At 36.3% G+C, this 23,244-nt stretch overlaps 1 protein-coding gene across 1 annotated transcript in view; it reads right to left on the bottom strand.

Moving 5' to 3' along the window:
* The window catches only part of IL1RAPL1 (interleukin 1 receptor accessory protein like 1), a 757,712-nt gene that overhangs the window by 17,520 nt on the left and 716,948 nt on the right, over positions 1-23,244 (bottom strand). Inside the window, exon 8 of the mRNA XM_065916682.1 lies at positions 2,605-2,748. Coding sequence (XP_065772754.1) covers positions 2,605-2,748 — 144 coding nt within the window. The remainder of the gene's footprint in view (positions 1-2,604; positions 2,749-23,244) is intronic.

Raw genomic sequence — 23,244 nt, 5'->3', positions numbered from 1 at the left:
AATCAGGAAAGGAATATGTCAATGCTGTATATTGTCACCCTGCTTATTTAACTTATATGCAGAGTACATCATGAGGAACGCTGGGCAGGATGAAGCACAAACTGGAATCAAGATTGCTGGGAGAAATATCAATAACCTCAGATATGCCAATGACATCATCCTTATGGCAGAAAGTGAACAAGAACTAAAGAGCATCTTGATGAAAGTGAAAGAGGAGAGTGAAAAAGTTGGCTTAAAGCTCAACATTCAGAAAAACAAAGATCATGGCATCTGGTCCCATCACTTCATGGGAAATAGATGGGGAAACAATGGAAACAGTGACAGACTATTTTTCTGGGCTCCAAAATCACTGCAGATGGTGACTGCAGCCATGAAATTAAAAGAAGCTTGCTCCTTACAAGAAAAGTTAAGACCAACCTAGACAGCATATTAAAAAGCAGAGACATTACTTTGCCAACAAAGGTCCGTCTAGTGAAAGCTATGGTTTTTCCAGCAGTCATGTATGAATGTGAGAGTTGGACAATAAAGAAAGCTGAGCGCCAAAGAATTGATGCTTTTGAACTGTGATGTTGGAAAAGACTCTTGAGAGTCCCTTGTGCAACAAGGAGATCCATCCAGTCCATCCTAAAGGAAATTAGTCCTGAATATTCATTGGAAGTTCTGATGTTGAAGCTGAAACTCCAATACTGAGGCCACCTGATGCGAAGAACTGACTCATTTGAAGAGACCCTGATGCTGGGAAAGGTTGAAGGTGGGAGGAGAAGGGGACGACAGAGGATGAGATGGTTGAATGGCATCACTGACTTGATGGACATGAGTTTCAGTAAGCTCCAGAAGTTGGGGATGGACAGGGAAGCCAGGCGTGCTGTGGGGTCACAAAGAGGCGGACACAACCGAGTTACTGAACTGAAACTCTTTAGAATCTTCTACCTTGCAGAATGTGACAAAAAAAATTATACTGGAAATTTATCATTTGGGTTAAATCCTTCATATCATTCAGAACAAAAATTATGTCCAAAATAAGGTTAATAGATAAAATGAGACTTCTTTAGGCAATGTCTTTTCAAATAACTTCTACTGTGTTAATTGTACAAATAACAGCAGATCTTGAAGTTATGCTGAACATACCAAATTTTTAAAAGGCTAAAGATAAAAAGGGCTCAGTGATCAATCAAATAAATGCTTTGGAAATAGACCTATATTCAAATCCCATCTTGGCCACTTACAATAACGCTAGTGGTATCTTCTTTAGTAAGTTATTTAACTCTGGCAGCCTCAGTTGCTTTATCAGTAAAAGAGAGATTATACTATTGACCTGAGTTTTTCTGAGGTTTAGCAAAAATGATTTTAAGAAGGCCTAGTACTCAGCTTGATTCTCATTCAACAATGACTCTGACATTGGCAATTTTCTCATATCTCTTTGAAGCAGTAGCAAAAAACTTAATAATCTGTATGAATAGGCAAAAAAGTTAGAAACAAAGAATAAATAGGCTAATCGATACTTTAAAATGAGAAAAAAAAAAAAAACAGTCTTGCTGTAGCACAGGTTTCGTTCTAATGGGAAGGGGAGAAGGTTACACAGAGGAGTGTTAGGGATGCTGAATAAATTGCTCCTCTTCACAAGTCTGACAGCCTACACTCTACTTGTGACTTATTCCAGAGGCCTGTGGAAATGTGGTAACAAGGGCAATTGTTTCATTTTCCTTTGTAATGATAAGTGAAAAATGGATAGTCAATAAAAAGAGATTATGAAAATGATCAAGAAACCCTGACCATCTGTACTATTTATTGCCACTTCACATATGCTTCCTATGTTGCAAGTTAATGTTATATATGAATCACTTTCAAATAACCAAAAAAGGAAAAAAAAAAAACAACTTTAGTCCACTAATGGGCAGTTTATGGAGTTCAGTTTTAAGGACTCCAAATTCTTCTTAGATTGTAAACATATTTATGACTGACCAGAGGCAAATAATAATAATGATTCTATGAAAACAATATTTACTTACCCAGTTGGAGCACAAGTATTAGATTTATTATTATGAAAACAACGTGTTCGTGCACTTCCCTCTCTGTGGGTCCCCACTTGGAATAAAAATTAGACTGTCCAAATAAAGCTAAATAAACATGGTTGAAAGACCGTTGGATGAATTCTAAAATATTCAGTATGGTTTATTATAACTGATCAGGCTAAACAAGGGACAAATGAAGATTCACTTCAAACTACTGAGCTAGGGAGCACAATTAAAAGAGACACTCCTTACTTATACAGAAGTAAAGCCTGACTTTCAGTACTGATTACAAGGTGAGAGAAATGAACACTCTGATAACACTGTAGTCAGCGTTTGTAATTCAGAAGTGCTTTTTGGAACACCATTCTAAAAACGATAGGTGTTGCTTTCCAATTTTCAGAGGATAATACCTATTGGCTCCAAAGCATCACACACAGTGTTCCATAGAAAAGATGATTTTACAAACTGAACACTGAAAGACTCTAAGAGATGCTGTAAATGGTTATTCAGGTAACTTTTCTTTCCTTCAACAAAACAAAAGCAGGAAACAAATATGAAAAGAAAGAACATTACAAGAAGGGACTCAGCTTACCTCCATCTAGCTCCTCAGCCCCAAAATGATTCCTGTAGAAGAGCATGATTTCTATCTTGTAACATTTGTAGATGGTCACCAAACAAACGAGCAGCAGAAGGATAGCACCAAGCCCTCCGGCAAGTTCAACTGTATACATCAGCTCTAGAAAAAAAATTACCAGAGGGAATTATACCATATTCACATACAAAATCATAAATTCAACTTGATTTCACACTTCTATGGATGAGATCAGATGTGGGTAATGGATTGACACAACCCCTTTCCTTTCTGCAGTAGAATCTGACCTTTTGATAACTTTCTAGCTGTTTCCTTGGCAACCAGATAAGGTGGTATGTGGTAACTGTGTTGCTAAGCAACATTGCTTATGGTAAGAATGAACCTACATTGGTAGATTGCATTTGGACTGATTTGTAAATACCTGATTGGAAACTATAATTTGGGGCTTGCTAGAGTGAAAGTGCCTCTTACACATAAACCTATTCCTGTGGGAATCCTGCAAGGTATGCTGGAGTTGATAAAAGAAATACTGGTTCCTCCGGAGATGAAGCTTTTAAGCCAGGATAGTTTCTGAACTCACCCAATCTGAATCTGAATCTTTCCCACCTCAGCCGTCACCCGGAGGTCGGGGCTGAGGAGAAATGAGGGATAAACTGCACAGTTCCTGAAGGGCAGTGTGGAGTGTTGCATAGAGAGCTGGGGGGACCACCTAATGAATACTGTCTGCTGGCTCCTGCCAGAAGCGCTAACACTTGTCTTTCTCAACAGAGTGGGGCCAATATGGCTGGCCACAGTCTTGGAGGCTGAGTGCTAACTTGGGCTTAAGAACTAGGCTCCCCAGAGGATGTCACACCAGACTATATGGTCGTTTTTTCCTTTCACTAAGCTCTTAAAGGGGCTTCCCAGGTGGCTCAGTTGTAAAGAATTGGCCTGCCAGTGAAGGAGATGCTGGTTTGGTCCCGGGGTCAGGAAGATCCACTGGAGAAGGAAATGGCAGTCCACTCCAGTGTTCTTGCCTGGGAAGTGCCATGGACAGAGGAAGCTGGTGGGCTACAGTCCATGGGGTCACAAAAGAGTCAGTCATGACTTAGCGACTAAACAGCAGCAACAGAGCTAAATATTTTTTTCTTATCCTTTCTTTCCCCTTCGACTTGGTATGTTACTACATTCTATCCAAAAGAGTAATTTTCTTGCCACCCTCTGTATACAAGTTCTCTTATTCCTATAGAATGTCTATAAAACATAATAAATGATCAGACAATTTTAGAGATAAAACATTCACTTCTTTTTTCTCCTTCAGAGCTCATGGACAATGTAACAAATTCAATGATACTGGTATTTAAACACCAGGCCAGAATGCATAGATTTTGAAGTCCACTTTATTGAAACTTTAGTTAAACTGCCTGTGTATGTATGTTGACCTTGATCATCATAGTCCAAATGTTACTGATGGGTTGCTATTGGTCCCTGCAGTTGACAACTACCTTGAAAAGCACTAGTTTCCTTAATTACCACTAAAGATAACTATTCCTGAAATTATGGCCCTAAAGTAATGGTATTTTCAATTCTGTAATTTACAATCCACCAAAGGGTTGTCTAACTCTGTAATAGTTGATGTAGTCTTAGATTGAGAATTTTAAAAGAATCTATGGGTTTTTTTTTCATTTATTTTTATTAGTTGGAGGCTAATTACTTCACAACATTGCAGTGGGTTTTGTCATACATTGACATGAATCAGCCATGGAGTTACATTTATTCCCCATCCCGATCCCCCCTCCCACCTCCCTCTCCATCCGATTCCTCTGGGTCTTCCCAGTGCACCAGGCCCGAGCACTTGTCTCATGCATCCAACCTGCCATATGACCCAGCAATATCACTTCTGAGAATCTATGGTTTTGCAGTGACAACTACTCTTAGGTTCCAAGATCACTTTTGAGATCTTACTAATGGAGTGAAATCATCATGGGTGCAACGCAGTATCAGTGATAAATAATCTGAAAAGTATGGCCATCATATTCTCACAAGGACATTTTTGTATTTGTGTGTGTGTTTGTATGTGATGTCACTTATCCTGTGATGATTACAGGAAAAAAAAAAACAAACCTCAGCCATACTTCTTATCTAGTCATTCATTTCTAATTTAACAGTTGAATAAAAAGGTACATTTAACCAGTGTTTAATCAAGTGTAGCTTTCTGCTCTTATTAAAATTAAACAGGATGCAGAAGAAAAACTTACAAAAAGTGATTGGAATTTATGAATTTAAGAAAGAAAAAATAAAAAAAAATAAAAAAAGAAAGAAAAAATAAAGTGAGTTATTAAATCTTTAAGAGTCTAAGTTAACATGAAGTGTGAATTACTAAAAAGTATCTCACGGAAATTTATATAGTTTGTATTTATAAATATCAGACAGCTTTATCTGCTGAATTTTGTGAGGGACTACTACAAAAGTACCAGGAATGAAATACAAAACATGCTTCAGTATACTATTTTCCTACTACTATGTGAACAGAAAGGATTAGTGGGTATATAATTCTGTGTGGTACTTTGGATCTTGTTTTCTCAGGATATCAGTTAAACTCCACCACACATAGACACTTGCATAAAACTCTAACTTAGGCCCATAGGCTAATTTACATACCAGAAAATCTGATTTCAATTATATTGGATATAATGGGAGAGATAAGCATTTGGACTGTGGCTTCTTTTAATATTCCTTCTGTTTTCTAATATAATGAATTTCATACTTGGAATTCATCACTCTAAAACATGTTGTGTGAGAAAAGAAATTACAAAAATAATGGAGAATGTGTAACCTCTACTCCCAAACACTGCTAGTGGAAATACCCAAATGAAACTTCTATATTAGAAAAATTTGACTAGTTGCTAATAAAGTTAAATATGAATCTACCCTAAATATGAATCTACTCCTAAGTTCTTGCTCAAAGGAAAAATAAGCCAATGTCTACAAGAAGACTTGTACAGGATGTTCAGAGTAGTCTTATTCATAGTAACCACAACTGGAAGCAACCCAAATGCTCATTAACAGGGCATGATGAACAAACTACTGTGTGTCAATAGGATACAATACACTCAGCAGTACAAAGAAAGAACTGCTGATAACATGCAGCCTTCGTGAATTTCACAAAATGATGTTAGCTGAAGGAAACCAGACACAAAGAAATACCTTCAGTATATATATTTAAATAAAGTCCAAGAGCAGGCCAAAATAAACCTTAGTGATAAAGATCACAAAATGGATGCTTTGTGGATGAATGACAGGAATATTTATTAGAAAGGGGAAAGAGGGAACATTCTGGGGTTAAAAAACAAAGCAAAAAAAACCCTCTATCTTTTTCAGGTATAGATATATATACCTGAAAAGCGTATACATTTGTCAAAACTCACTGAGCTAGACACTTAAAACTTTTATGTTTTACTTTAGGTTAATTGCACTTCAATTCTTTAAAATATTGGTATTTTTAAAAAGAGTCATTATAAGTTCTAATCCAAGGGATATGGGTGAAGAAGTTGTAAGGAAAGAAGGGAGTCAAGACAGCTGCGTTGCTGTAGAGAAGTGCCCAGGCAGGGAATGGTTCTTCCATGGTGCCCTTAAGCATATCCTTTGATTCTGGAACCATGCCTTACATACTCATATCTCACTGAATAGCTTATGTAACAATCAAAAACTATGCCTGAAATGTAATTCTATTAATTCAATAAGTAGAATTCTTTTCCCTCAGACAGTATTTATAACAGTGGTCTTTATACACATTTTTTTATAACTCATAAAAATTAAGTATGTGCAAGTTAAAAATGTTAAGAAAGTAAGCTCTTCTTATTTTTAGGGAAGTAGTTGCCCAAATAGGAATTATTCCCATTGCTAGATGTCATGAGTCACTCAAAAACCGTATATACAACCGAAACACACTGCTTACGAGGCTAACCAATAATACTAAATGTATTATAATAATACTAAATGTCTAAAATGTAATGAGAAAAAGAGAGCAGGGTAGGTGAGGTTTATCAATTACAGAAATGCTCTTGTGTCTCGTGAATCCCTCCTTTAAGGTACAAACATGAAAAGTTGTATATGCCTAGAGTATGAGCAACAAAGCAAGAAAAGAATCTTCTGAGCCATATGGCAGTCATTTACTTAATAACAGGGATACCAAAAATTAGTCCAAGAAACAGCGTTTGCAAAAAGCTAACTTATCTTGAATCAAACCAGTCAATCCTAAAGGAGATCAACCCTCAATATTCATTGGAAGAACTGATGCTGAAACTGAAGCTCCAATACTTTATCTACCTGATGCAAAGAGCTGACTCATTGGAAAAGCCCCTCATGCTGAGAAAGATAGAGGGCAATAGGAGAAGGGGACGACAGAAGATGAGATGGTTAGATAGCATCACTGACTCGATGGATAGGAATTTGAGCAAACTCCAGGAGATAGTGAAGGACAGGGAAGCCTGGCGTGCTGCAGTCCATGGTGTTGCAAAGAGTTGGACAAAACTTAGTGACTGAATAATGACAACAAGTATCTTGAGATCATGACAGTATCTCAGATTTTCCTCAGAAACTAAAGTATTACAAGGAGAAGCACAGTGTCTTATAACAAACTTGCAAGTTGGAAAAGAAATGTCTTTCCCTAGTTTATATAATAATGCCTGCTACCTCAGTGACTACATTGCTTTCATGCAAGACTAATAAACATGGCTTCGGTAGTATAAATGTATGCAGCTTAAACATTTTTCCATTTAGGTTTTTTCGTTGGTTTACATAGCATGTGTAAATTCTCCTGAAGAAAATGATATATTAGATTCGGTTCCACATTCTTTTGCTCTAAGCTGGATACATTCATTAATATGAGTGCCAGGTAATATTGCTTACACATGAGGTGAGGACAAAATTACTAGGGGTTAAATTCTGTTACAGTTAAAAGAAATGGTGTGAACCCACTGCTGTATTTTATCTTTACATTACAATGGGAATGGTGTTGCCCTAGCAAGTGTCATTTCCTTTTGAAATGGGATCTACTTTTCAGCTCAAGTTCAAGCTGCCTGGAGTGGCAGCATTTAAAAAATAAAAAGATTCCATTTCAGCAGAATTCAACATCAGAGGATGGACAAAGAAAATGCAAACCTTTAAAACTCTGTTTAGCCTCTGTGTTATTTTGTTAAAATGATAGACTCTGCCCCCTTTAAGGGACTGAGGTGGAATACGGAAAATTGTAAAGCAAAATCACTGGACAAAACCTAAGGGAAACTGGCATTTGGTTAAAGACAACAAATGAACAAGTGCCAAAGAGTTACGTTTAAGGGCGCCAGCAGTCATTTAGTTACAGGCAATTAACAATAGTCCATGGAAAGCTCAAGTATGGGCTAAGGGAAAACACATTGATTATTGCTGCAGTAGTAGACTGCTTTTGGAATAAATTGCTTCAATTTAAAACTAGATTTGCTACAAGCATTTTGAGCAATGACTACAATTTTTTCTTATCAAGACAGTTGGACCAAGCAACCCTTTAAAAGAAACAGCTAATTAAAATAAAGCGCATGCCATCCGCTAGTATATTGGATTACATTGCAAATAATAAATGCATTTGGTTTACACTAATCTTGCTGCAATTACCTAGTGTAGTCTGGAATCCTATCTTTTTTTATTGGCCTGTACCTGGTGTTATTGTTTGCAAACTTTTTCTGCTAGGTATCTTTGAAGAGGTAAAGATGTTAACAGAGTTAAATCAAAGTTTATAATTTTGAACTCTTCGCTTGGAGTATTCATTTTCTTCTCTCTGTTTATACATATCATCTTGCTTAAAGTATAGCTGAAGATTTTAGGTGACTTATATAGTTCATCCTAAAATTGCCTCGTTCACTATATAAAGTCCTTTCAAATGCTCTGCCCTGATTTATATGCAGTAAAATGTAAGTTCGTGGGGAAAATGCATGATAGACAATATAATGATCTTAGTTTATTCATTAGCCTTACCAAGTACATTTCTTTTTCTCTCATTGTGTTATAAAGAGCTAAACTTTATAAGGATTTATCCATCCACATAAATTCATATGCATATTTATTTCTCTGGAGCAGTATAACTTATTTGTTCCTGGCAGGAGGGTAATTATACTCAGCCTACAAAGATATTCAACTCAATTCTACAATACATCAATGCAATTTAGAAGCAGTTATAATTTTTTTTGGCAACACATTAAGAAACTGAATTGCTATTCACATAATAGCAAGAAAATGTTTTCAGAAGGTATAAACTGGTATGTAAAGATAGTAGTTTTGCTCTTGAAAAAGTGCTTTTTGGAAGAAAGAAGGGTAGACATAATAACAATAGTAATAGTAATAATAATAAATGAAAATGGTCTCTGAATTTAACAACTTGATCTGTGCAGCCAAACATTTGGGCAAAAGATGACCTTCAAAGTAGTGTATTTTGCCATTTTGAAAAGAGGTTTTCAGCCAAAGTATCAAATTAACTTTAATTTAGTGTCAATTGAGAATGCAAATAGGGTCTTGGTGGAGACCCATGATTAAGGCCTAGTTAGACTAAGCTCCCACAAGCCCTTGGATCTGAAATGTTATACATTCATAAACTATTAAAATGAAGAATTAAATGAAAGACTAGACAGAAGAAATGCATTGTTCTTTATATAGTTACCCGTGGAATGTCCTTTTTCTTTCCCCAACCAGACAGGAAGGGTGCTAAATTTTGTTTTGTATTTTTTTTTCTGTGAAGTAGGGAATATTCATAAGTGGTATGTATTAAAAGACAATTTACAATGAGTAATGAAAGAAATCAAGTAAAACATGAATCCATGAGTTTGTATTAATTATAAGCAAATTAATAAAAAGAAAGCTCTCCTTTAGAGCAGAATGCCAATTGGCAAATATAGAAGGAATAATAGAGCTGGAAATCATCACTTTCTACCATCCTAATAATAAATGACTCAGGAAAGATTTATCAACAAAGCCTGAAGTTAATGGATAAAAGAATGATGAGGTGAAACATTCATACTATCTTAAAGCACCTCCTTACTAATTATTTACTAATGATTAAGGGAGAAACAGACACCATCTTAAGGAACTGACCCAAATGAGCATCACCACTCATTGTACACAACATGACATCGTGTATCTCCCGACGTAATGCATCAAGAAGGCAGAACAACGTTTATGTGGTATTCCAGCCACATATAAGAAAATATCTGCCCAAGGAGGAAATAACAGACAAACTCAAACTGAGGGACACAGTATAAAAAATAAAATCTGGTTTCTATTCTTGTAACAAGTCAAAGGCATAAAAGGCAAATAAAGGTTGAGGGACAATTCCAGGTTAAAAGAGACTAAAAAAAACTTGACAACTAAGTGGACTTGCATAATTCTGGATGGAAAAAGTGGTACAACAATATTATGGGAATACCCTTTGAAATGTGAATATAAACTATATATTAGATAATAGCAGTCTATCAATTTTCCATTTTCCTAAATTTGATAAATATACTCTGATGTTGTAAGAAAACTTCCTTGTTTTTAGAAGATTCGCGTTGAATAATTTAGTCATAATGTCTGCAATCTACTCTCACATGATTCAGAAATATGTGTTTATATACATGGCATAGATTTATCTTATCTAACCTGTCTAGATGAAGAGATATAAGGCAAGTGTGGCAAAATGTTAATAATAGGTGAATCTAGTTGAAGAGGCTATATGGAAGTTTATTGTATTATTCTTACAGCTCTGCTGTAATGTCTGCAGGTTTCTTTTTTCAAACTAAAAGACTTTCACTATAGCATTTATCATTATAGGATATAATATTTAATTTTCTAATTACTATATTTATTATCTATTGTCTATCTCCTCCCATTGGAATTTAAATTCCATCAGGGCAAGCTTTTCTTTGTGCATTTTGTCCATATTTTTTTTTTCCTGATACTATCTCAAGTGCCTTGAAATCTACCTGACACATAGAAGAAATTCAGTGAATATTTGTTGAATAAGTGGATGACTGAATGACTAAGAACAAGTACAATTTTCTAATGAAAAGTTAGATTTTTTTTGTATTCTACTTTAAAATTAGAATAATATCTCTGTGAGCCATTTTTCCAGACAATGTGTCATGAGGTTCAAGTAACTGATGAGGTATAATTATTAATACACAGTCTATTAACTTGATAAAACTTCATTTTATAAAAAAAATAGTTAATAGTACAGATTTAAAATGATTCTTCCATCTATAAACCCAATGATAACATACATAGTCTTTGTAAACTTAAAGAACTAGGAGAGTTTGAATTCACTTGGCATTTAGGAATCAATCTTGTATTGTTTTACATCTTTGATATTATTATAGTATTTATTACTCATTTTTGTCTTTTCACTCACTCCTTCATTCACTTTCTTTTTGTTCTTTAAGTGCTTTAAATGTACCAGGTATAGTGTGTTGAGTTCTAGTGATCAAATGATGGATGGAATATACTCCTTGCCTTGAAGGAGCTGATGTGTAGTTGCAGAGTCAGGCATGCAAGGAAATATTTTTTAAAAAATAAAAAATTATTAAAAATAAGAGCTAATCTTTATTGTGCACCTAAGTGTCACTCTGCTAGGCCTTTTACATAGGGGTAAGAAATGCTCTACGGTAAGAATAATAATCAAGGACCAGATGAGCATCTCACTCAGGGTGCTTTGTGTATGCATGTTGTGTTTCTGTTGGGGGATTTTAGAGACAGATCAGACGCTGTATGGTGCACTGCAGGAAAGAGGCTGCAAACGAGTTTGGCAAGGTTGAGTGTGGAGAACAGGGGAAGCAGGTATATGGTATGATGGGTGATGGTCAGCAAATTTTTGCTCTGGTTTCTCAGCTGGTATATATTATCTTTTTTTTTTCCAAGCAACTAGCATGTACCTTGAAAATAAATATTTGTTTGAAGGATTCATAGTGTCAATTAAGTCAGGTTTCTTAAAATTAGGTCAGAAAAATAGGACAATGATTCTCCCCAGTGGAAAATTGACATATATTTTCAAAATGTACCATGTGGTCTTATTAACACAGACAGAGGTTTATCGCTGGAAACATTTGCCTTTTGGATTATAAAGGCACTGTTTGAAACAGGTCAATCCAGAGACCATAAGGTGGGCTGTGCAGAGATTACCATGTATTTGCACACACAGAAACATACCAAATATTCAGATGGGGCCCCCTTCATTTTAGATTGCGTAGGACTTAGCGTGATGGGGAGAAACCAGACGAAAGAAGATTCTGCTATAATGAACAACAAAATGGGCCTCAGGTGACCAGCTTAGAAAAGACACAGCCATTTTTCATCAAGGTGTCAAACTTCACTGATGCCTAAAAGAAAATCTCTGAGAAGAAAAAGTATTTGCTTTACTTCTACTAGGAATTTCCTTTCAATATGTCATACAAATAGACAGTCACAGATGGAGTGTTACAAAACATCTCTGGAGAGAAAATTGTCAGAGTGAAGGTGGCATTGCCATTTAACTCCTTTGTGTTAAGGGCTGCAGTGTTTATCCTGGACGCAACCCTCCACCAGAGGAAATATTGTCACATTTAGAAGAAATTGGTCTTCCACTGGGATTGCTTCAGATTGACCAAAGAACCCAGAACATCTGGGCAGCTTAGATAACCAATAGAAGGAACCATGTTTTCGACAGAAACACTGAACACTTCTAAAGAAAAACCTGTATGATGATTTGCAGTATATTCAGTATATTGAGTTGTTAAGAATAGATTTATAAAATATATTACACATGTAGAAACGAATTGCACTGCAATAGACAAAATGGGGTGTTTTGATAAACTGCAGAATTCTATGTTGTTATTATAATTTTTTCCCTTTAGGATTTCTTTTTTAGGATTTTTAACATATTTCTTAATTATTGAAAGCATTACAATAAAATGTGTTTGGCAAAAGCTGTCTCTCTCACAAGACAAGTTTCATTCAAAATCTTGGTGATTCCACAGAGCTAGAGACTATTAAGGTAAAAATAATAATCAAACCACATGCTGGGGCATTTCCCTCAATGGAAGTAACAAAAATCCTTTTCTTAACCCTGTTGAATCTTTTTTGACCACTCTTTTTTTTCCGAAAACATAAAAATGCTGAGGAAAATAGTGGTAAGTTTGCTTTCCCTTTCTCATTTTGTAAAGAGATACTAATCAAGAATTTATTAACATTTAAGTATTTTTTTTCCTCCCATCAACATTCTATGAAGGAATAGACATGCCTTGGGAACTACCAGTTATAGGACCTACCATGCCTTGATTCCTCCTAAGCTTCCTTAAGCCACGACAAAGTTGAGAATAAGGTGGATTTCTTATATCTTTTAGAGGCCTGTGTTGTCAGGATATATGAATAGCCCATCTTCCATAATAAATTATCTTTTACCAAAATGGCAATAACACTGCCCTGCTTCACACATAGTAAGGACTTTTCTTATTGTCTCACTCTATGTACTGGTTTTTGGTGTGTGAAAATTAGCAGCGGTTTGAGAAAATACAGAAGTCAAGGTGTCCCCCAATATACAATGTTTTCTAATATAGACAGATACAAAAGAGAAGAAAGACTAAATTCAAGGAAACAGACTTTTAAAATGTGGAAATAATTTGATATTAACATGTGGAAATAGTTTGATATTATAGAAAATAGATTAAGGGTAGGTTTCCTATAAGCATTTTGAATACTCCAGACTGTAGCAATAGATTTTTTTCTCACCTTTTTTCCTGACTATAAAACATGCTTATTGTAAAAAATTTGAAAATCATATAACAATAAGAAAAAGAACTTAAAGGTCACATGGAATCAGACCACCCTGAGATAACCACTATTACTACTCCAGTTACAATTTTTTAATGAATCTCTTTCTAATGTGTTAGATGTCGAGTGAACTTAATAGAGGCAAGTGACCTATAGCTTTAAATGCTAATACTTCAAAAAAGCTTATATTTTGCCTTTTACTCTGGACACGTTGGAATAGAGTTGTCCACGGTGGTTTATAATCTCTGTTTTGCCGAGGATCCTCATGGTAAACTATTTATCCTGATTAATTTTTCATTCACCTATCTACCCAATCATCATTTATAGATGCTTGATTCAGGAAGGCAAGTCAAGTAGGAATTATTTAACTCTACCATGGAGCTTTTCTCTGTACACAAAATAATCATTTTTTGGCAACCGTTTACAAATAATCCCTGAAAAAGTAGATTAAAACATAATCCAATTTTAGAGAAAATAAGGATTTCAAGTTACATTTAATCTAATTGCATTGTTTTACTGAAAAGCAAACTAACCTGGTTTGTGAATAGCTAAAACTTGAGGGACTTCCCTGGTGGTCCAGTGGTTAAGACTCTGTGCTTCCACTGCAGGGGGTGTGGGTTTGATCTCTGATTGAGGGAGGAAGATCTCGAATGCCACATGGCAAGTTGAAAATATATTCCAATATTATCAACTTTTATGGTACTATTGAGTTGCCACTGACATTAGTTTGCCCAGGAAGACAGCCAATATGGACGTTTGTTGTGACATCTTTAATGTATTCCTTTTAGTTACTTTCAGTAGTGATATATTTAGATAATATAGACACACTTGTTCACCTGGGGAGAATTAGAAATGCACCCGAGCAGTTGTGAGTCATTATCTGGAAATGGTGAAATAGTATAAATAAGTTTTCAAGTCATATTCATTTTATATTTCATACTAGAATTAGAACTCCAAACTGAGTTAAGTCAAGTAATTTAAGTATCATTCTTCAGGTTTTGATAACGGCCTCTTCCATCTTAGTTTCTGTGAATTTGGTCGCCGTTACGAGTCAGTACTTTAAACCGCAGTCACATATCTTAAGGAATTCTAATTTCTACTCTGCCTAGAGAAACTTGTCATCTAAAGATGTGAATCAACTTTACAAACAGTTAAAAGTAACCAAAGTCCTGAGAAGAGCAACTGTTCCATTCCACTTTCAAGATTTGAAAATTGAGATACAATGATACAAAACTCTTGACAACCTGCAAAATCTGATGAATGGGCTAATATATACTATTAGTCACCCAGGGTTTAATATGTTCTTACAATATTACCGCACTGTGGTTTAAAGACAATTAGGTAAATGATAAAAATGAAGAACAATGACATAAAGAGACTTGCTCTAGGTCACACACAAGAGTCAAAAACAAAACACTCTCAAGTAACTGTTTTTCCATCACAGTTTACAATTTTTCAGTCAATCTTCATTCATATCAAACTCTAATTCATCGTAATGACTCTTGGGTGATCTTTAAAATGACGATTTTGTGCTTTCTTAAATATACCACTGAATTTCTTTTGGTCAAGTACAAACAAAGTCTATTTTAATAGCATTTAAACGTCCAATTGTAATTTAGAGAAATCAACCTCCGGATATATCATTCCTCACAGAACACATGCTAAGAATAGCATATGTGCCCTAAAAGTAGAGACAAATAGCTAACATATTTCTTACAGATGGCAAATGCAATTCTCAACTCTAAAATCTAATACAAGTTACCATGGTAATTTATTGGAAATCAACACATTTTTTTCCTACTATATGACCTGAGAGAACAGTTAGCATTTTTTAATGTGTCAAGTCTAATTTCTCACTTTGCTGACCTGGTTGTCAAAGTTCAATATACAGGGAACTGCTTATTAAAAGTTATACCTTGCATTTTTGACCCAGTTGTGCCATTTCTCAACTGAGCGCAAGAATTCACAGCCATGAAAAGGTACAGCCATCTCCCTCTCCCCAACAATGTGGCTTTAATGCCCCAGCATGGTGATCGACCTTCTTCCTGCAGCAGTGACTTAACTACTAAGGACAACTAACCCAGTGCCTTGCCCAGAGCTGGCACTTACTACATACTTAGTGAATTGGAATGATTTATTGCTTTCTCATGCAATAGCATTATATGAATATATGAATTATTTTTAGCGGTGAAGTGAGATTTCGAGCAGGATATGAGAACTTGTCAGTTACTAGGTTGTTTTGACCTAGAAATAATGAGAACATCAAGGTAGTTCTGAGAAGTGAAGTGAGTGGTGTGTCGGTGGGTAGTGGTCACGGAGATGGTATTCTGTTTGTGATCTCTGATCACATATGTAAAATTGGGCAATGTGTGTGCCTCGTGATATCTGTGGCTTCTTGCAAATATCTTAAACTGAATTAATATTGTTGAAGCTGCTCGTGTGTTGCTTTCCAAGACAAAGATCCCAGTTCCAGTGAATTCCCTCTGCTCTCACTGTAGGTCTGTGTTTTTATAACCTCTTCCGATGCTAGACAGATGCCTGTAAACAACGATTTGAACTTTCGAACATGCAGGCCTGTTTATCCAGATTCTGTTACTGGGTTATTTCTTCTGTGCCTGTTTTGTAATCATATCATTGACCATGGAGGTTCAGTTTTCATACTGTCTCCCCTTCCTTACAACACATAGTTGAGATTCAGGTGGATGCAAGAGTTTAAAACAGGAAATCAGCAGTATTTACTGCCCATCATAGAGCTTGTTTCTCCTTGGTAATTGCTATTTTCACAGACTGAACTCTGTATATAGCCTATTTGCATAGGCTGAAATACATGTATATACCCATATATAGGTTGTGGAGACATTCTTAAGTGGATTTCCTTTTTCAAAAGAGATATGTAGGAACTGTGTCTGAGAATGAAGGCTCTCTTCCTGTAAGAGGGTAATTATTTAATAGTTGAAGAGAGTGTTCTCTCAGATATTGCCCTGAGTAGCAAATGTGTTCTATAAAGCACAATTTCATTGAATACATGAGGCAAGTAACCTCATTAAGAGGGGATGTGAGGGCAATGTACAAATGTTCAACTAGGTTCAAAGGTGTTGATCATGTAAAAAGAATGGGGCAATTAGTTAGAATTAATCCCACTGACTGGCTCTACCCCTCTTTCATTCCTCTGTCATGGAAACAGTGAACTCGAGAGAATTACTTGCTTTTTACCTATTAGATTCTACCAAGTTTGTTAGAGGACCTATTGTCTAGGCAAAGACCTTGGCATGCCAAATGTGATCCACTGACCAGCAGCATTAGCACCAATAAGAAACCTATTTGAAATTCAAATCTTGAGTTCACCTTAGACTAAGGAAATAATAAGAACATGAAAAATCACTTTTAAACAAACTTCCTAGGTGATTTCTATGAACTGTAAAGATTGTGATAACAACAACAGCAGAAGATTGTAAAGCATTGCTCTAGGGACTTCTAGGTAATTCTCTCAGAGTGGTATAGGGGAGCAAATTTTGCTACCCCCAAAAGTATCTCTTTGGTATGACGATTAACTTAGTCTGATTATTTTAAAGAAAAAGAAACTCAGGAAGTTTTTCTTGTTTCCTCCAGCTTAGCTGCCCAAAATACTGGGGTGGCCAAAAAGTTCGTTCAGGTGTTCTGTGCCGTCCTATGGACAAACTTGAACAAACTTTTCGGGTAACCCAATAATTTCGGTATTGGAGAAGGAAATGGCAACCCACTCCAGTGTTCTTGCCTGGAGAATCCCAGGGACGGGGGAGCCTGGTGGGCTGCCGTCTACGGGGTCGCACAGAGTCGAACACGACTGAAGTGACTTAGCAGTAGCAGCAATAATTTTGGTAAAGGGCCTGTTCCCAGAATAGAGCTCTCAGCAGAGACATCTGCAAAGAGCAAGGGCCAGGTGTGGTGAGGGGAACCTAGCAGGGCCTAGAGATCAGAGTCCACTCTGTGTCCCATGGTCTCTGCCTGGCCCAGCAAACATTTGCCTTTCCAATTCCACATGAATTGCCTTCCTACCCTTTTAGGTTCCAAACCACTACCCCCAATATCCTTGTTTATCTTTAGCTGAAGATGGTATTTAAGTGAGGATTTCAGTCATTTTGGTGAGTTACTCAGTTCTCCTGGGATTCTCTGATGTATGAAGTGCAAAAAAGTGAAAGTGTCAGTTGCTTAGTTGTATCCAACTCTCTGTGACCCGAAGGACTGTAGCCCCCCAGGCTCCTCTGTTCATGGAATTCTCCAGGCAAGAATACTGGAGTGGGTAGCCATTCCCTTCTCCAGGGGATCTTTCTGACTCAGGGATCGAACCCGGGTCTCCTGCATTGCAGGCAGATTCTTTACCATCTAGCCACCAGGGAAGCCCGTACATGTTATTAAACTTTTGCTTAGATTTTCTCCTATTGATCTGTTTCATGTCAGCTTAACTCAGATAAAAGAACTTAGATAGGTACAGAAAAAAATTCTTCCTCCCTGAAAGTTGGCGTAGCAGGCAGGATTCAACCTGACTAGCTGGATACTACTAAGTCCGAGGATACTGTAGCTAAGAGATTCTTCAATAATTGACCAAAACTGGCCAAAGGTAAGAGTTTTTACCATGTAATTTGGTCTCCCAGATCTCTGCCTGTGGGTCTGTTGGAAACGAGGGTGGTAAGAGTTCTTTCTCTCTTTTATAAAATTAGCTTAGCAAGAGAAAATATTTGTGGAGTTAGTTTCTTGGACTTAGAAACTGGTAAATTCAGCAGAGTCTTCTTGGTTTTATTGATCCTTTTCCTTCTAAAGATGGTAACCTGTTCTTTGCCTCTATCTATTGTGTCATTTGTTCTATGTCCTGAGAGCTTGACTTTTTGACCAGTGGGGATATTCTCCCCGGCATGTACATTATAGATAGGGTATTTTTATACCTCTAGATGGCAATACCATAATCAGTTTGTAAAAAAGCTCTATTTACTTAGCTTAAAGTAAGCACTTATAAAAATTATTTCTAAATATAATAGGAATTAACTCAAATGTTCCTCAAGTTCATGTGATATAAGATTCATCTTTAGTCAATAAAAGTAAATTTAAAATTACTGGTGTAATTAAAACAGGTATATCTTTAGAGTTATCAACATTCAGTGTAATACTTTTATTCTATCTAGGTTTACTAAAAGTCAAAGAAGTTCATGCTATCTCTGTTATAAAATTTGTCAACAAGAAAAATAACTTAAAAGAGTTAACTGCTTTAATGTCTCATAAAACCTTCAGGGGTAATCTAAGTGTGATTATTAAAGACAAATGTATTAAAGAGATGCAAATGAGATAAACACTTTTAGGTAAACTTTTAAAAAATGATTGTTTTATGATTGTTAAATAGTTTCCCAAATCTTTTTGGGAAATTAAACCCTTAGGGTTTTGCTATCTCAAATTAAATGAGGGAAATTCATTAAATATCTAGATCATTTCTGAATAAGATAAAATAATAAAACGTCAATACATTGTTTTATCTACTTCTGACTTCCTAGTACAGAGAGACTAAAGATGAATTTCAGTTTTTTAGTTACCAGATCTCATGCCCCACTGAAAGACTGCACTACTTAAAAGGGCACATATGTCTAGAAATTATAAAAGGTATTTATAAACTCTCTACACCACCAAATTCTAATGTAATTCACAATTGTTTATTTCTTTATTTCCACTAGAAATTAAGGTTTCTAATTAATATATGGTTAATATGATTAAGGGTGCCAGAGATAATAAGGGAAATGATGTGTGCAAGGAAATGAAAATGTATTTTGGGGTAAGAAAAGGCATGAGGTATGGAGGTTCATTTTTGTTGAGAGAAATAAAAGCAATTTTTGTCCTACAGTTGATTATTTCAAAATAGAAAAGAGATCAAGGAACAGACTAAACTGGACATAGAAATTTGTAGAAATTTTCTGAAGAAGGGATCTTAGGAAAAAAATTTTATGTGTGATCAACCTGGCTAAGATTGGAATAAAGTTAATTATGTGAATGAATTTCAGCATCAAAGGTACACTGGCACAAAATTAGAATTTGGGTTTTCTCTTTGTTAAAAGGATAATTTTTTTATTTCCTTTTTTTTTTTTTAAAGATTCTCTGTCTGCTCTAATTGATGTTGTTGTTGTTTAGTTGCTAAGTCATGTCTGACTCTTTGCGACTCCATGGAATGCAGCATGCCAGTCTCCTCTGTCCTCCATTATCTCTCAGAATTTGCTCAAATTCATGTCCATTGAGTCAGTGATGCTATCTAACCAACTCATGCTCTGCTGCCCCCTTCTCCTTTTGCTTTTAATAAGCAGTTGTGAACAAAGATTTTCTTTGTTATTAATGCCATCTCTCTATAAAAATAAAAATTCAACCTTTTATCTTCATCAGATCTTTGACTATTTAGGAAAAAAACTGACACTGTTCAATATTTACAAGAGCTAACTATCTAATTTCCTGTATTTGCCTGTGAAGTCTTTGTCATTTTGATTAAACAGATAACTAACTATAGCGTCACAGTGAACTATGACCCTATTTGAAAAAGTGTTTTAAAATCTTTTGAAATTTTTGACGAATTTCCTTCAAATCAAATTCAAATGAAATCTTATTGACCTGGAAATAATTTGGGGGCTTTCCAAAAGTCCCTGGAATACACAAAATATTCGCTTTCTCTCCTAATAAAAGACAGATATGAAAATAATTAGGCTTATTGAGTATGCTAAATTTCATGGGAAGCATTGTCAAATAAGTGATGATAAATGTTCTTAGGTTATATTATATGGGGAAACGTTATTAATATAAGTGCTCTAGAAATTTATAAAATTTGTGAAACTCAGATATGTCATTGTACAATGTTATTAGTCATAATTCTAGTTATTATTTTAAAATTTTATGTGTCACAGAAATAACCAAATTACTTCTTCAACTGCATTATAATGACTCAGATCTTTAACCATGCCATTTTAAGTCTTTTGTCATTTAAGGAAATTACAGTGTTACTCTGATGCTTTTGCAAACAAAGCAAAACTTCAACTTTAAGAAGATCCTACACTTCAGTTCAGGAACGCAGTCATGTCCGACTCTTTGTGAACCCATGGACTTCAGCATGCCAGGCTTCCCTGTCCATTACTAACTCCTGGAGCTTGCTCAAACTCATGTCCATCGAGTCGGTGATGCCATCAAACCATCTCATCCTCTGTCATCCCCTTCTCCTCCTGCCTTCAATCTTTCCCAGCATCAGGGTCTTTTCCAAGGAGTCAGTTCTTTGCATCAGGTGGCCAAATATTGGAGTTTCAGCTTGAGCATCAGTCCTTCCAATGAATATTCAGGACTAATTTCCTTTAGGATAGACAGGTTGGATCTCCTTGCAGTCCAAGGGACTCTGAAGAGTCTTCTCCGACACCACAGTTCAAAAGCATCGATTCTTCAGCACTCAACTTCCTTTATGGTCCAACTCTCACATCCATACATGACTACTGGAAGAACCATAGCTTTCACTAGATGGACCTTTGTTGGCAAAGTAACATCTCTGCTTTTTAATATGCTGTCTAGGTTGGTCATAGCTTTCCTTCCAAGGAGCAAGCATCTTTTAATTTCATGGCTACAGTCACTATCTGCAGGGATTTTGGAGCCCAAAACAATAGTCTCTCACTGTTTTAATTGTTTCCCCATCCATTTGCCATGAAATGATGGGACTGGATGCCATGATCTTAGTTTTCTGAATGTTGAGTTTTAAGCCAACGTTTTCACTCTCCTCTTTCACTTTCATCAAGAGGCTCTTTAGTTCCTCTTCACTTTCTGCCATAAGGGTGGTGTCATCTGCATATCTGAGGTTATTGATATTTCTCCTGGCAATATTGATTCCAGCTTGTGCTTCATCCAGCCCAGCATTTTGCATGATTTACTACTCTGCATAGAAGTCAAATAAGCCAGGTGAAAATATACAGCCTTCATGTACTCCTTTTCCTATTTGAAACCAGTCTGTTGTTCCATGTCCAGTTCTAGCTGATGCTTCTTGACCTGCATACAGGTTTCTCAAGAGGCAAGTTAGGTGGTCTGGTATTCCCATCTTTTGAAGAATTTTGCACAGTTTTTTGTGATCCAAAAAGTCAAGGCTTTGACATAGTCAATAAAGCAGAAGTAGATGTTTTTCTGGAACTCTCTTGCATTTGTTATGATCCAGCGGATGTTGGCAATTTGATCTCTGGTTCCTCTGCCTTTTCTAAAACCAGCTTGAACATCTGCAAGTTCTCGGTTCACATATTGCTGAAGCCTGGCTTGGAGAATTTTGAGCATTACTTTGCTAGCATGTGAGATGAATGCAATTGTGTGGTAGTTTGAACATTCTTTGGCATTGCCTTTCTGTGGGATTAGAATGAAAACTGACCTTTTCCAGTCCTGTGACCAAACCGCTGAATTTTCCAGATTTGCTCGCATATTGAGTGCAGCACTTTCACAGCATCATCTTTTAGGATTTGAAATAGCTCAACTGGAATTCCACCACCTCCACCAGCTTTGTTCGTAGTGGTGCTTCCTAAGGCCCATTTGACTTTGCATTGTAGTATGTCTGGCTCTAGGTGAGTGATCACACCATCGTGATTATCTGGGTCATGAAGATCTTTTTTGTATAGTTCTTCTGTGCATTCTTGCCACCTCTTCTTAATATCGTCTGCTTCTGTTAGGTCCATACCATTTCTGTCCTTTATTGTGCCCATCTTTGCATGAAATGTTCCCTTGGTATCTCTAAGTTTCTTGAAGAGATCTCTAGTCTTTCCCATTCTATTGTTTTCCTTGATTTCTTTGTGCTGATCTCTGAGGAAGACTTTCTTATCTCTCCTTGCTCTTCTTTGGAACTCTGCATTCAAATGGGTACATCTTTCCTTCTCTACTTTGCCTTTCACTTACCTTCTTTTCTCAGCTGTTTGTAAGGTCTCCTCAGACGACCATTTTGCCTTTTTGCACTTCTTTTTCTTGGGGGTGGCCTCGATCCCTGCCTCCCATACAATGTCACGAACCTCTGTCCATAGTTCTTCAGGCATTCTATCAGCCTTTGCCCTGCTTCATTTTGTACCCCAAGGCAAAAGTTGCCTGTTACTCCAGGTATCTCTTGACTTCCTACTTGTGCATCCCAGTTCCCTATGATGAAAAGGACATCTTTTTTGGTATTAGTTCTAGAAGGTCTTGTAGGTCTTCATAGAACCATTCCACTTCAGCTTCTTCAGCATTACTGGTTGGAGCATAGACTTGGATTACTGTGATATTGAATGGTTTGCTTTGGAAACAAACAGAGATCATTCTGTCATTTTTGAGACTGCATCCAAGTACTGCATTTTGGACTCTTTTGTTGACTATGAGCGCTACTTCATTTCTTCTAAGGGATTCTTGTCCACAGTAGTAGATATAATGGTTATCTGAGTTAAATTCACACATCCCAGTCCATTTTACTTCGCTGATTCCTAGAATGTCGATGTTCACTCTTGCCATCTCCTGTTTGGCCACTTCCAATTTACCTTGATTCATGGACCCAACATTTCAGCTTCCTATGCAATGTTGTTCTTTACAGCACTGGACTTTACTTATATCATCAGCCACATCAATGATTGGGCAATGATCCTTTCCAAGGATCTTCTTTAGCTCAGTTGGTAAAGAAGCTCCTTAGAAAGGACTTTTTGACAACCATAGTTTTCTGATAATTTTCAGATGATACCACTGAACTGGGTAAGAAATAATAGAATTGTAATGGAAAAACTAATGGCTTTACAAAACTGCTAACAGAAGACAAGATCAACAAGAATTAACCACATGGGACCGAACAAACTGATGAATATGATTATAATTTTATGACTTTTT

Source organism: Muntiacus reevesi, chromosome X (assembly GCF_963930625.1).
Source record: "Muntiacus reevesi chromosome X, mMunRee1.1, whole genome shotgun sequence".
Classification (NCBI taxonomy): Eukaryota; Metazoa; Chordata; class Mammalia; order Artiodactyla; family Cervidae; genus Muntiacus; species Muntiacus reevesi.
The sequence above is the reverse complement of the archived record's forward strand: the minus strand, read 5'-3'. Positions and strand labels throughout refer to the sequence as shown.